This window comes from Gopherus evgoodei, unplaced genomic scaffold, assembly GCF_007399415.2.
Source record: "Gopherus evgoodei ecotype Sinaloan lineage unplaced genomic scaffold, rGopEvg1_v1.p scaffold_41_arrow_ctg1, whole genome shotgun sequence".
NCBI classification, from domain to species: Eukaryota; Metazoa; Chordata; order Testudines; family Testudinidae; genus Gopherus; species Gopherus evgoodei.
The window spans coordinates 1,642,846-1,658,355 of NW_022060062.1; the positions used below are offsets into that span (position 1 = coordinate 1,642,846).

Here is a 15,510-nt window from a genome sequence, read left to right on the forward strand (position 1 = left end):
AGCACTTTTTTTTACATTAACCCCTTTTCATTAATATGTTTTTTTCAAGTATGCTCAACTCTTTAAAGCAATGATGTAATCACAGAGCATCGTAAAAATATGCCCTTTTACCTTTTATGTTCTGCACACCATGTTATGCTGTATTCTGCTAAAATCTTAAATTTCTAAATCTTACCTACATTAACTCCATTTGTTTTCCCCATATGCTTAGAATTTGTACCTGAAATGAGACCTAACCTTGTATTTCCCAATCCCAGAGAAAACTTTCCTGGCCTCATCTTATTTCTAGTTGAAAATTCTCTTAAGTTCGAGAATCCGATTTTGATGACGTGTGAAGTGCAGGACTACAGCTGACTAATTCTGTACATAGACTGTAATCGTACTTTTTGGAAATGAACTGTAGTGTAACAATAATTCTCAAAAATCAGCTACAAGACAAAACCTTCCATATAGTCAGTGTTATGCCTCTAAAATGCCTTCATTGAAAATTCTAACTTTTTCAATGCAACATGTATTCTTTTAAAAAAGTTACCACTAACTGTGCATTGCAGGAAGGCTCATTAAAACAAAGAGGTATTCATTTGTGTGTAGAAAAGTAAAATATATCTTTGGGAAAAAATAGATTTAAGTAAATCCAAGTTCTTTTTAATCATAAAAATTACTTTTAAGAATTGAATTTACCTCAGATTAACTTCAGTTTTGAGACTAATTCACTCATTTTTTTGTCTAAAGTAAGTGTGTGTGTATACATACAGATATACATAAAATAAAGCATGTGCTTAACACAGATTATACTTGATCATAGTCTCAGGTAAACTGTTTTTAAATCGCAAAGCCAAGACAGCTGCTTTTTAACTCTAACATTGTTGTATGGTAACTTTAATTTAGCACTTGGTTCCTATGTGTGCAGCAGACGAATGAAGCATTATGCATCAAAAGCCCAATATTTTCAAAGACAGTAGTACAGCACTGAAAAATCATAAAGCAGCTCAGATACATTTAACCCAGATTTTTACAATATCAAAAGCTTGAAAATCAACTTCAAAAAGCTTGTTTTTCCTCAAATAAAAATGAGCAACCTGAAAGCGATCAACTAATGAACGGAACAGTATCAGTGGTTACTACACATACAGTTCCCTCCGGGATTCTATTGAGCCATCTCCATGTAACACAAAGTCTTCTCCATTGTCATCATAACATTCACCACCCTTGTCCTTTCTTCTCAGTGTTCCTCCTTCATAATAATCCAATGGTCTTTCATACAGTTTTTTGAATCTCTTAAAACTGACTAAATGTTTCCATTCTGGATTGTCGTCTTCATTGTCATTGTAACATTCACCACCCATGTCCTTCCTTCCCAGTGTTCTGTCTTCCATTGGTCTTTCATACCCTTCATGTGATCTGTTAGTATTGACTAAATTGTTCCATTCTGGATTGTCTTCCAGATGGCCTTCTAAATCTTTTGATGTTGGACTGTTCACTGGATGTTTTATTTCTTTTTTTATGCTGTCAGGATGAGAGCCCACATCATCTGAATGGAGAACATCTATTTGGGACTCTTCTTGCATATCTGATGGCGGAATGTAGTTCCTAGCAAAGTAGTAACCACAGACTGTCCATCTTCTCCTATAGCAGATAACTCCAACCAAAACACTTACAAGTATCAGAAAAAGAGCTCCACACACTGCATTAGCGATGATGGTACCCTGATTGCCAGCAATAAAGGAAGAAAAGGTTGATGTTGGAAAATGCATTAGTTCTGGTTCTGTTGTTAAGGCTCTGATGCCATCAGTTGAAGGATGCAATGGAAGCATGGGTGGTCGTGTAGTAGCAGTAGGAGGATCTAATGGAAAGAGGAATAGGGTAGACAAGACATAGAAAAGGCAAAGAATGTCAATACAAGCTAAATAAGTAGAGGGTTTATAAGAAAGCCAAGTTGATGAATATGTAAATATGATGCTCTCTACTAACAGCCAATACTTTTTCTTTCTTACGTTTCTAACAAGTCTGAGCAATTATAAAGTACTTTTGCAATATAGATGACAGTTTTTTCAACTAATTCTGAATTGGCTTCTATGTATTAATTTTGGGCTATACAATAAGCAGAGTGGGTAACTGCTTTTGTAGCACAAAAGCAATTGCTGTCAAATTTTAAAAATAACCATTAATTATCCTAAAACAATGGAGAAGTTCCTTTCAGTTTATGTAGATATTATAGTTGACTACTTCCAACCAGCTTTATCTCATCCATGGGGGATATTATCTACTGCAAAACAGCAAAAACAAAATAGAACCAACCACTAACAATTTTTCAGCAAAAGATAAGAATAATAGAGGTGAAGGACAAATAGTATCTTCACTTTTTACTTAAAGTTTTATTAAATTTTGAAATTGTTCAGTGCATTGAAGCAAAGTCATAAAGAATGAAAAAAAATATGCATTGTGTCCTAAGTTAGCAGAACGTAAGTTATTGATTTTAATTATTCTCCCCCAAACGTTGACTGTGTTAATAGAACCTCAAGAGCTTAAGTGGGGAATGGTGAAGGAACTGAAAGTTCAATTATGTTGTGCAGTTCTTTGCTTATGAATTTCCTTTTAAGAGAATGTCGTCAGCAGTGTAACAATTCAAGGTTATATTTTAAACCACTCTTTGAAAAAAAATATTCCACAGAAACCAGTTGAAGTCACTAAAAATACGTAATAACTAGTACATTTCCAGAATGTTGATTGGTTTAACTTGTTTTTAAGCATTTTTTTTTAAATTCTAAGTTTTCTGTCTCCTCCTTAATGGCACACATTTTGAGTTTTAGCTTGCTCTCAAGGTTAGGCACTGAAACATCACTTAAAATCTGCTGCTGGGGTTGTATGACAAGACCTTTTTTCTTTTGATTTTCTAAGTCAACTGGCAATGTACACGCTTCTATATGTAAAAACCGCCTGAAGTCATATGACTGCCTAATATCTGCAAGTGGTTTAAAACGAAGTGACTTCATGGTCTCTTAAACTGCAAAATCACAAACAATATATTGAGTAGGATTTCTTAAGCGCTGTACGAATTAGCAGCTTATCACCAGCTGCAAGCTTAACGTAATTCATCCAAAAGTTTTTAAAACTGAAATTTTGACTCATGACTTCAGGTTACATTTGAGAGAGAATATTAAAAAAAAAAACAGCTTACACAACAGCTACTAAAGCATGAACCCATCTTTAACTCATTCTTAACATTGTTTGTTACTAACGAGGCAACTAAACGCCAAGAATGAAACCCATGAGAATGGTCCAAGTCGTGACTCAGCTTGCAATGGAAGTAACTGAACAAAACAAAATTAGAAGTAAGATCCAAAAAGTTCAGTGCCTCTGACAAATGCAATATTTACAGGTTCCTATTGAGCACTGCTATTCAATTTTTTTAAAAAATAAGTAATACTAACAATTATGTAGAATCAGTTATAAAATCCTTGCATTACATTGAATGATTTCTCTTTTCAATGCACACAACATTTACTGCAATTGATTTCTTCATTTGCATTTCATGTATTGTGGCTTGTAGTAATCTACTTGTGTTGCAAAGTTCTGTTCAACGTATTTACTGATAGTTTTGTAAAAAAAAATCTTTTGAAAGCAACAAACTGTGGCCCACTCAAGTCCATGGTGATTTGTTAACACATCTATATATAAATTAAATGACTTTAAGATAAGAGAGGAGAGAAAATGCACTAAAGAAATGAACAAAAGGAATTCAGATTATGATTTTAGTTATCCAGAAGTTCAACCTGAAGTGAAAAAAAACTTTATTTCATCCTATAATGGAAAAAGGATAGAGCTTTTAACAATCCTAATTTACCAGGATCATCATCATCCTTCGATTTAAGGGCAAAGACTGAAATCAATTCTTTTTTTCTCAAATCAAGGCTGACACAACTGTTGGTTCTATTAAAGAAATAAAGGTTAGATTCATATCTACAACGCTTCAGATGGCATCAGAACCAGGTAATAGGGGAAAACTCAAGTATTTAAGAAATAAAAGATAGTGCTATAATCCTTCCTTAGTTCTCCTGACCAGAGAGAATTGTTTTCTGAAGTTTCATCCTTTAAACTCTTCCATTTGTGGTCACACGTAAGCAATGCTTGCTTCTTGGAAAGCATTTTCCAATTGCCATGAAGTAAAACCAGTGTCAACTGCAGATTTTTTGCCAATTGATTTCTATAGTGTTAAGGGATCTATAAGATATGGTTAGTTGAAAACCTGAACTAGTAAGATTAATTTGAATATGTAATACTGTAGACAAGTTTCTTTGTTATATTCCACAACCAGAATGTCTAAAAGGACTGCAAGATGAGGCTATCTTAAAGTGTCAATTAAAATGGGATTATTGCCTCATTTTTCATTTATGTGTGTCCAAGTCTCAAGAAAATATGATCCAGAATACTTGTATTTTGTACCGACTTTTATCTAGGAACTACTTAGTTTGGAAACCTGACAATTCATACTCTTAACAAGAAATAGCTATTAAAGCTTCTCTAGTATTTTCTAAAATTGAACTGTCTTAAATGTTCTTGTAAATTTAACTTTTTCTGAAATAAAAGAACAACCCCATTTCCCCCCGTTCCTTCCTCCCCCAACTACCCAAGGTTGAGGCCAGAATTATTCCACTGTTGCTGCTGTAACAGCTCAAGGACAAAATTTCCAGAAGCAAGTAAACACTATTGGGTTTTTTGTTAACGAACTGCAGACATCTCATTTCCAGGGAAGTATCTCATACCCAACCCAGTGAAACAGTGTTTCGTATTGGGCACCTGAAAATTGAGGCATACAAAATAATTAGTCCATTGTGACAAATTTGGCTGAAGACAGTGGCTCTCAATCTTTCCACACTACTGTACTCCTTTCAAGGGTCTGATTTGTCTTGTGTACCCCAAGTTTCCCTTAACTGCAAAACTAATTGCCTACAAAAATCAGACATAAAATTGCAAGTGCCACAGCACACTTACTGAGTAACTGCTTGCCTGTTTTACCATACAGTTATAAAATAATCCACTTGGAATATAAATATTGTACTTGCATTTCAGGGTAAAGTATATAGAGCAGGATAAACAAGTCATTGCCTGTATGAAATTTTAGTCTGGTCTGTACTGACTTTGCTAAGTGTGCTTTATGTAGTCTGACGTAAAAGTAGGCAAATATCTGGATGAGTTGATGTATCCCCTGGAAGACTCATAGACTCATAGGTCAGAAGGGACCAATCTGATCATCTAGTCTGACCTCCTGCACAAGGCAGGCCACAGAACCCCACCCATCCAATTTTATAACAACCCCTATCCCAGGACTGAGTTATTGAAATCCTCAAAATTGGTTTGAAGACCTCAAGCTGCAGAGAAACCACCAGCAAGCGACCCGTGCCCCACGCTGCAGGGGAAGGCGAAAAACCTCCAGGGCCCCTGCCAATCCGCCCTGGAGGAAAATTCCTTCCTGACCCCAAATATGGCGATCAGCTAAACCCTGAGCATGTGGGCAAGAGTCACCAGCCAGCACCCAAAAGGAATTCTCTGCAGTAACTCAGTTCCCATTCCATCCAACATCTCCCCGCAAACCATTGAGCAGACCTATCTGGTGGCAATCCAAGATCAATTGCCCAAATTAACAATCCTATCATAACATCCCCTCCATATACTTATTAAGCTTTGTCTTAAAGCCAGGAAAGTCTTTTGCCCCCACTACTTCCCTCGGAAGGCTGTTCCAGAACTTCACTCCCCTAATGGTTAGAAACCTTCGTCTAATTTCAAGTCTAAACTTCATAATATCCAGTTTATACCCATTCATCCTCGTGCCTACATTAGTACTAAACTTAAATAATTCCTCTCCCTCCTTAACGTTAACCCCTCTGATATATTTATATAGAGCAAGCATATCCCCCCGCAGCCTTCTTTTGGCCAGGCTAAACAAGCCAAGCTCTTTGAGTCTCCTTTCATAAGGCAGTTTTTCCATTCCTCGGATCATCCTTGCAGCCCGTCTCTGAACCTGTTCCAGTTTGAATTCATCCTTCTTGAACATGGGACACCAGAACTGCACACAGTATTCCAGATGGGGTCTCACCAATGCCTTGTATAACGGTACTAACACCTCCTTATCCTTGCAGGAAATACCCCGCCTGATGCATCCCAAAATCGCATTTGCTTTTTTAACAGCCGTATCACATTGGCGACTCATAGTCATCCTGCTATCAACCAGTACCCCAAGGTCCTTCTCCTCCTCCGTCGCTTCGAACTGATGCGCCCCCATCGTATATCCAAAATTCTTATTATTAATTCCTAAATGCATAACCTTGCACTTTTCACTATTGTATTTCATCCTATTTTTATTATTCCAGTTTACAAGGTGGTTCAGATCTTCCTGAATAGTATCCCCGTCCTTCTCCGTGTTAGCAATACCTCCCAGCTTCGTGTCATCCGCAAACTTTATTAGCACATTCCCACTCTTTGTGCCAAGGTCATTAATAAAAAGGTTAAATAAGATCGGTCCCAAAACCAATCCTTGAGGGACTCCACTAGTGACCTCCTTCCAGCCTGACAATTTACCTTTCAATACGACCCTCTGGAGTCTCCCCTTTAACCAGTTCCTTATCCAACTTACAACTTTCATATTCATTCCCATCTTTTCCAATTTGACTAACAGTTCCCCATGCGGAACCGTGTCGAACGCCTTACTGAAATCTAGGTAAATTATATCTACCGCATTTCCTTTATCTAAGTAATCCGTCATCTTCTCAAAGAAGGAGATCAGATTGGTTTGACACGATCTACTTTTACTAAATCCGTGTTGCAATTCGTCCCAATTACCATTGACCTCTATGTCCTTAACTACTTTCTCCCTTAAAATTTTTTCCAAGACCTTGCATACTACAGACATCAAGCTAACAGGCCTATAATTACCCGGATCACTTTTATTCCCTTTCTTAAAAATAGGAACTACATTAGCAATCCTCCAGTCATACGGCACAACCCCTGAGTTTATCGATTGCTTAAAAATTCTCGCTAACGGGCTCGCAATTTCACGCGCCAGTTCCTTTAATATCCTCGGATGGAGATTGTCCGGGCCCTTCAACTTTGTCCCATCGAGCTGTTCAAGTACGGCCTCTACCTCAGTTGGGGTAATATCCACTTCCATATCCACATTCCCGTTTATCATCCCTCCATCATTGCAAGGTTCCTCACTAGTCTTATTAAAAACTGAAGCAAAGTACTTGTTTAGATGCTGGGCCATGCCTAGGTTATCCTTAACCTCCATTCCATCCTCAGTGTATAGCGGCCCCACTTCTTCTTTCTTTGTTTTCTTCTTATTTATGTGGCTGTAGAACCTTTTACTATTGGTTTTGATTCTCTTTGCAAGGTCCAGTTCAATGCGGCTTTTAGCCTTCCTCACTTTATCCCTACATGTTCTGACCTCACCAAGGTAGCTTTCCTTACTGATCCTGCCTTTCTTCCACTCCCTGTAAGCTTCCTGCTTTTGTCTAATCCCCTCTCTGAGTTGCTTGCTCATCCAATTTGGCCTACAACTCCTGCCCATGGTTTTTTTCCCCTTTCTCGGGATGCAGGCTTCCGACAGTCTCCGCAGCTGCGACTTAAAGTAATTCCAGGCCTCCTCCGCATTTAAATCCACTAATTCCTCCGTCCAATCCACTTCCCTAACTAATTTCCTTAACTCTTTAAAATTAGCCCTCGAGAAGTAAAAAACCCTAATCCCAGATCTACATTTGTTTATCCTTCCATCTAGTTTGAACTGAATCAGCTCATGATCACTCGAACCAAGGTTGTCCCCTACCACCATTTCTTCTACGAGGTCCTCACTGCTCACCAACACCAAATCTAAAATGGCATCTCCTCTCGTAGGTACTTCAACTACTTGATGAAGAAATCCATCCGCTATCACATCCAGAAAAATCTGTCCCCTATTATTCTTGCAAGTACTCGTCCTCCAGTCTATATCCGGGAAGTTGAAGTCCCCCATAATCACACATTTCCCCTTTGTGTTTACTTCATTAAAGACATTAAAGAGGTCTCTAGCCATATCCCAATCAGATCCCGGCGGTCTGTAGCACACGCCAAGCACTATCTCAGGGGAAGCTCTAGTTGCTTTTTTACCCAGTGTGATTTTCGCCCAGACAGACTCTGTCTTATCCATTCCATCGCTTCTTATTTCGTTACAGTTAATTTCATCATTGATGTACAAGGCTACTCCACCACCTTTGCCATTCTTCCTGTCTTTTCTAAACAGCACATAGCCTTCAATAACCGTGCTCCAGTCATGAGTACTATTCCACCAGGTTTCAGTTATCCCTATAATATCCGGTTTCACTTCCTGCACCAGTAACTCCAGTTCCTCCATCTTGTTACCTAGGCTCCTCGCATTAGTGTACAGACCTTTTAATTTTCGGTGTTTGGCGTCAGTGACATTCCTTCCCCCATCGTGCAGAGACCTTTTACCACCAGCATCACCCGTTACTCTGGTTTCTCCACTATTCCTCCTTGGATCAAATCTTGGGACCGCAAGGGTATCCCCTCTCACTTTGTTTACTTTCCTCCAGGTTATATTCCGGCGTGGAGATCTCCTGAACATCCCCCAACCATCTCCCCCAACTTCCTAGTTTAAAGCTCTCTTGATGAGGTCGGCGAGCCTCCATCCTAGAATTCTATTTCCCTCCTTGCTTAGATGAAGTCCATCCTGAGCAAACAGTCATCTATCCGTAAACGCTTCCCAGTGACCGTACATCCCAAAGCCCTCCTTATAACACCACTCCCTAAGCCATTTGTTGATCGCCATAATCTTGTCACTCCTTCGTCGCCCTGCTCTAGGAACTGGCAGAATCCCACTGAAGATCACCTGAGCCTCGATGTCTTTGAGCCTCTTCCCCAGTCTGGCACAGTCCTCCTTGATACAGTCCAGCGAGTAACTAGCGGTATCATTCGTTCCCACATGAAGGATAATCAATGGATTCTTTCCCGCTCCCGCTAAGATCGTATTCAGCCTCAGGTCCACATCCTGTATCTTAGCCCCTGGCAGACAGCACACTCTTCTGTTCTCCCGATCAGGTCTAGTTACAGGCCTATCTACTCTTCTCAGTAAAGAGTCTCCAGTCACGTAGACTTGCCTTTTCCTGGTGACAGTGCGATTCTGCAGTCTATCCCCCACAGCAGGTGGTCGCAATTCCTTTCGATTTGTATTCGCCCTTACAGTCCTCCTAGGGCTCATACTTGGTGTCGCCTCCATTGACTCCTCCCCTCCTTCTGCAGGACTAGCTGCTTGCCTCTTCTTCCTCGCCCTTTGTCCTTCAGCAGCCTGCTGTGCTCCATCTTCATTTCCCAACTCAGCAAACCTGTTCCTGAGGTCTATTTCTCCATCGCTGGCCCGTCTTTTCCTCTGCCTGGTTCTCCTAGTCACATGCTTCCACCATCCACTTTCCTCACCCAGCAGCCCCTCCTCAGAGTCCTTTGGTCCTGCTTCTATCCGCTTGTCTGAGCTTGTCCCCTGTGCCTCATCATGTCTGTGTTCCATCAACTGCTCAAATCCCCTTCTAAACTCAGCCAGAGTTTCCACTTGCATCTCCAGTCCCCTTACCTTTTCCTCCAGCAGCTCTATCAGGCGGCACTTCATGCAGATGAAACTCCTTTCAGGCCCTCCCTCTAGGACCATGTACATGCCGCAGCTACCGCATCCGGTCATCCTCAGTGTGTCTGCACCTGCTACCTCCGCCTCCATCGTAGCGCTCCAACTCTGTGCCTGGCAATCCACGCCTCCCATCGCAACGCAGGCCACCAACAAGTGTTGGGCTGCTGGCAGACCCCTGCCTCTTCCCTAGTCAGCCTGCCTGGTTCCTCTGCCTTGGTCTCCCCTGGAAACTCCCACTGAAACTCCCCTGTTAGCCGCTCTGTTCACCGCCTCCTGTGCCGCTGCAGCTGACTGTGCCTGGCTCCTTATATAGGACCCCTAATCAGGTAAGCCCCGCCCCCAACTCAGGGCTCAGCCTCGCTCCCAGCACACAGCCTCTAGCAGCCTGCACACACACTCACTCACACACAAACACCACAAACTACAAAAACCTGCTCCTCCAACAGCACTCCCACTGAAACTCCTCTGTTAGCCGCTCTGTTCGCCGCCTCCTGTGCCGCTGCAGCTGACTGTGCCTGGCTCCTTATATAGGACCCCTAATCAGGTAAGCCCCGCCCCCAACTCAGGGCTCAGCCTTGCTCCCAGCACACAGCCCCTAGCAGCCTGCACACACACTCACTCACACACAAACACCACAAACTACAAAAACCTGCTCCTCCAACAGCACTCCCACTGAAATTCCCTGTTAGCTGCTCTGTTCGCCGCCTCCTGTGCCTGACCTCTCCATACCTCCAGTGGTACACATACCACTGATTGAGAGCCGCTGGCCTACGAATGTGTTGCTAAAGACTGGAACAAAGTGATGGGACAGCCATTTCCCAGGATCTGTTGGAAGAATTTAGCTTGAGTAGAAAGGTTTCTGAACTACAAGTAACTAAACTTATCCTGCAATAACTGGGGGGGTTGCTTTTTGTTGGGGTTTTAAGAAGTTGTCAGTGCAGATCCCACTGTACATGACTTTTTTTTTTAAATTAACATTGTCCATGAGGGCTGCACATGTGCCCGATCCCTCCTCATACTCCTTTGCAAGGGTCTAGGGAGTGGAATGGCGGTGACCCTCCCTCAGGTCCCTTATAATACGAGGCCCCCGTGGTAGCTGAAGATTGAAGAAATGGGTGAAGAACAGCTCACAGGATCCACATTGATGTTAATATCAGCGAAATAGTATAGTTACCTAACTGATAGTAACAAATTCTCCTAGGTATTTGTCCACAGGTTCTGCTCTTGGTATGCATGTCCTACATGAGAGAGAGTTTTTATTAATAGCATTGTTATTTTGGAGTTGTGCCGGCACTGTAAGAGCCCTCGCAACCGTCATAGCCAAGACCACTCCTACTATTCACAGTTCCTTGGGCAATAAGAATTGGAAGTGTTAGGACTCCTGAACTGCAATAGACATGTCATCACCAACTTGGAATCGAACACAGCTTCCTAGGGATTTGATGCTTTGTGTCAGAGTCATAGACTTTAAGATCATATAAGCTGACCTCCTTCACAACGCAGGCCACAGAATCACACCCACCCACTCCTGTAATAAACCCCTAACCTATGTCTGAGCTACTGAAGTCCTCAAATCATGGTTTAAAGACTTCAAGGCATAGAGAATCCTCCAGAAAGTGACCCATGCCCCACACTGCAGAGGAAGGTGAAAGCCCCTGCCCCCACTCCCAGGGCCTCTGCCAAATCTGCCCTGGAGGAAAATTCCTTCTCGAACCCAACCATAGCAAACAGCTAAACTCACCAGCCAGATACCCATGAAAGAATTCTCTGCAGTAACTCAGATCCCACCTCATCTAATGTCCCATCACAGGCCATTGAGCATATCTACTGCTAATAGTCAACCATCAATTTGTTGCCAAAATTAGGCTATCCCATCATACCATCCCCTCCATAAAATATCAACCTTAATCTTGAAATCAGATGTGTCTTTTGAGACACCGCCTCCCCCACTGCCCTTGGAAGGCTGTTCCAGAACTTCACTCCTCTGATGGTTAGAAACCTTCATCTAATTTCAAGTCTAAATTTCCTGATGGCCAGTTATATCCATTAGTTCTTGTGTCCACATTGATACTGAGCTTAAATAATTCATTTCCCTCCCCGGTATTTATCCCTCTGATATATTTATATTATAGAGAACAATCATATCTCCCCTCAGCCTTCTTTTGGTTAAGCTAAAAAAGCCTCCTTTCATAAAACAGGTTTTCTATTCCTCGCATCAACCTAGTAGACTGTTCCAGTCTGAATCCATTCTTCTTAAAGACGGGAGACCAGACCTGCACACAGTATTCCAGATGAGGTGTCACCAGTGCCTTATATAATGGTACTAACACCTCCTTATCTCTACTGGAAATACCTCGCCTGATGCATCCCAAGACCACATTAGCTTTTTTTCACGGCCATATCACGCTGATGGCTCACAGTCATCCTGTGATCAAGAAATACCCTGAGGTCCTTCTCATTCACTGTTACTTCCAATTGATGAGTCTCCAGCTCATAACTAAAATTCTTGTTATTAATCCCTAAATGCATGACCTTACGCTTTTCACTGTTAAATTTCATCCTATTACTATTACTCCAGTTTACAAGGTCATCCAGATCTTCCTGTATGATATCCCAGGCCTTCTCTGTATTGGCAATACCTCCAGCTTTGTGTCATCCACAAACTTTATTAGCACACTACCAGTTTTTGTGCCAAGATCATAATAAAAAGAATAAATAAGATTGGTCCCAAAACCGATCCCTGAGGAACTCCACTGGTAACCTCCCTCCAGCCTGACAGTTTACCTTTCAGTATGACCCATTTTAGTCTCCCCTTTAACCAGTTTCTTATCCACCTTTCAGTTTTCATATTGATCCCCATCTTTTTCAATTTAGCTAATAATTCCCCATGTAGAACCTCACCAAATGCCTTACTGAAATCAAGGTAAATTGGATCCACTGTGTTTCTTTGGTCTAAAAAAATCTGTTACTTTCTCAAAGAAGGAGATCAGGTTGGTTTGGCACGAGCTACATTTTGTAAAACCATGTTGTATTTTGTCCCAATTACCATTGACCTCAATGTCCTTAACTACTTTCTTCTTCAAAATTTTTTCCAAGACCTTGCATATTACAGATGTCAAACTAAGAACCCTGTAGTTACTTGGACCATCTGCCACTTGCTTCTCTATCCTCCTTGGATTCCCACACGAACAGCTGATTCGCGGGAAGCGGGGAGGGGTAGTAAGCTTGGCCTGACCTGATACTCCAGGCGCTGTGCGGCAGCAGTATGGCCCAGCTCCAGCCAAGTGGCGAGCTGAAGTGCCGCCAGCCCCCTCCAGGCAGTGCGGTGAGGGGGCAAGGAGGGGAGTTGGATGGGGGCAGGGGAGTTCGGGATGGTGGTTGGGGTTTGGGGGTGGATAGGAGTCGGAGCGGTCAGAGGGCAGAGAACAGGGGGGTTGAACGAGGGCAAGGGTCCGGGGGGGCCATCAGGAGGAAGGGGAGGGTGGATGGGGTGGGGGGGGCAGTCAGGGGCAGAGGTTCCAGGGACAGTCAGGGGACAGAGAGAAGAAGTGGTTGGATAGGGCAGGGGTCCCAGGGAGGCCATCAGGAATGAGAGGAGGAGTTGTATGTGATGGTGGGGGGCAGTCAGGGGACAGGAAAGGGGTTGGATGGGGCAGGAGGTCCTGGGGGCGGCAGGGGGGCATGATCCCCTTGTGGGGTGAGGAAAGAACCAGTTGTTAAGATTTTGGCAGCTCATCAGTTGCCAGGGGACTGGGAGGCTGAGGAGGCGAGTGGGCAGGCAGTGGCGGGGGGGTGAGTATGTGAGCTGTGGGGGAGAAGGCAGGCTGAGAAGGTGAGTGGGGGGGCAAGTGAGCTGAGGGAGTGGGAATCTGAGGAGGCGAGTGGGCGGGCATTGGCGGGGGAGCAGGTGAGCTGGCAGCGAGGGAGAAGGGCTGAGAAAGTGAGTGGACGGGCAGTGGCGAGGGGGGCAGATGAGCTGGTGGCGGGGAAGTGGGGCTGAGGAGGCGAGCGGGCAGGCGTTGGAGCAGGTGAGCCAGTGGCGAGGGAAAAGGGCTGAGGAAGCGAGTGGACAGGCAGTGGTGAGGGGGCAGGTGAGCCGGCGATGGGGAAGCGGGGCTGAGGAGGCGAGCGGGGAGTGGGGGTCTGAGGAGGCGAGCGGGCGGGCGTTGGCGGGGGAGCAGGTGAGCTGGCAGCGAGGGAGAAGGGCTGAGGAAGCGAGTGGACAGGCAGTGGCGAGGGGGGCGGATGAGCTGGCGGCCGGGAAGGGGGGCTGAGGAGGCGAGCGGGCAGGCGTTGGAGCAGGTGAACCAGTGGCGAGGGAGAAGGGCTGAGGAAGCGAGTGGATGGGCAGTTGTGGGGGGGCAGGTGAGTTGGCGGCGGGGAAGCAGGGCTGAGGAGGCGAGCAGGGAGTGGGGGTCTGAGGAGGCGAGCGGGCGGGCGTTGTCGGGGGAGCAGGTGATCTGGCAGCGAGGGAGAAGGGCTGAGGAAGCGAGTGGACGGGCAGTGGCGAGGGGGGCAGATGAGCTGGCGGCGGGGAAGGGGGGCTGAGGAGGCGAGCGGGCAGGCGTTGGAGCAGGTGAGCCAGTGGCGAGGGAGAAGGGCTGAGGAAGCGAGTGGATGGGCAGTTGTGGGGGGGCAGGTGAGTTGGCAGCGGGGAAGTGGGGCTGAGGAGGCGAGCAGGGAGTGGGGGTCTGAGGAGGCGAGTGGGCGGGCGTTGGCAGGGGAGCAGGTGAGCTGGCAGCGAGGGAGAAGGGCTGAGGAAGCGAGAGGACGGGCAGTGGCGGGGGGGCAGGTGAGCCGGCGGCGGGGAAGGGGGGCTGAGGAGGCGAGAGGGGAGGGGGGGTCTGAGGAGGTGAGTAGGCGGGCACTGGCGGGGGAGCAGGTGAGCTGGCAGCGAGGGAGAAGGGCTGAGGAAGCGAGTGGACGGGCAGTGGCGAGGGGGGCAGTTGAGCCGGCAGCGAGGAAGGGGGGCTAAGGAGACAAGTGGGGGTCTGAGGAGGCGAACGGGCGGGCATTGGCAGGGGAGTGGGTGATCTGGCGGCGAGAGAAAAGGGCTGAGGAAGCGAGCGGGTCGGCGCTGGCAGGGGAGCAGGTGAGCTGGTGGCGAGGGAGAAGGGCTGAGGAAGCGAGTGGATGGGCAGTGGCGAGGGCGGCAGATGAGCCGGCGTCTGGGAAGCGGGGCTGAGGAGGCGAGCGGGGGTCGGAGGAAGTGAGCAGGCGGGCAGTGGCGGGGGGGCAGGTGAGCCGGCGGCAGGGAAGGGGACTGAGGAGGCGAGTGGGGAGTGGGGGTCAGAGGAGGTGAGCAGGCAGGCAGTGGCGGGGGGGCAGCTGAGCCGGCGGCGGGGAAGGGGGGCTGAGGAGACGAGAGGGGAGTGGGGGTCTGAGGAGGTGAGCGGGCGGGCATTGGCGGGGAAGCAGGTGAGCTGGTGGCAGGGAAAATGGCTGAGGAACCGAGTGGACGGGCAGTGGCGAGGGGGGTAGTTGAGCCGGTAGCGGGGAAGAGGGGCTGAGGAGGCGAGCGGGGAGTGGGGGTCTGAGGAGGTGAGCGGGCAGGCATTGGCAGGGGAGCAGGTGAGCTGGCGGCAAGGGAAAAGGGCTGAGGAAGCGAGTGGATGGGCAATGGTGGGGGAGCAGGTGAGCCGGCAGCAGGGAAGGGGGGCTGAGGAGGCGAGCGGGGTCTGAGGAGGTGAGCGAGCGGGCATTGGTGGGGGGGCAGGTGAGCTGGCAGCGAGGGAGAAGGGCTGAGGAAGCGAGTGGACGGGCAGTGGCGAGGGGGGCAGATGAGCCGGCGTCTGGGAAGCGGGGCTGAGGAGGCGAGCGGGGAGTGGGGGTCTGAGGAGGTGAGC

The 15,510-nt window shown here is 46.0% G+C and overlaps 1 protein-coding gene across 1 annotated transcript in view; it reads right to left on the reverse strand.

Annotated features, from left to right (window-relative positions):
* Window positions 1-1,121: 1,121 nt before the first annotated feature.
* The window catches only part of LOC115642547 (nectin-3-like), a gene marked incomplete at its 5' end in the record, with an annotated part of 62,742 nt that continues 48,353 nt past the window's right edge, over window positions 1,122-15,510 (reverse strand). Inside the window, 1 exon segment of the mRNA XM_030546171.1 lies at window positions 1,122-1,843. Within this exon segment, the coding sequence (XP_030402031.1) occupies window positions 1,122-1,843 (722 nt within the window).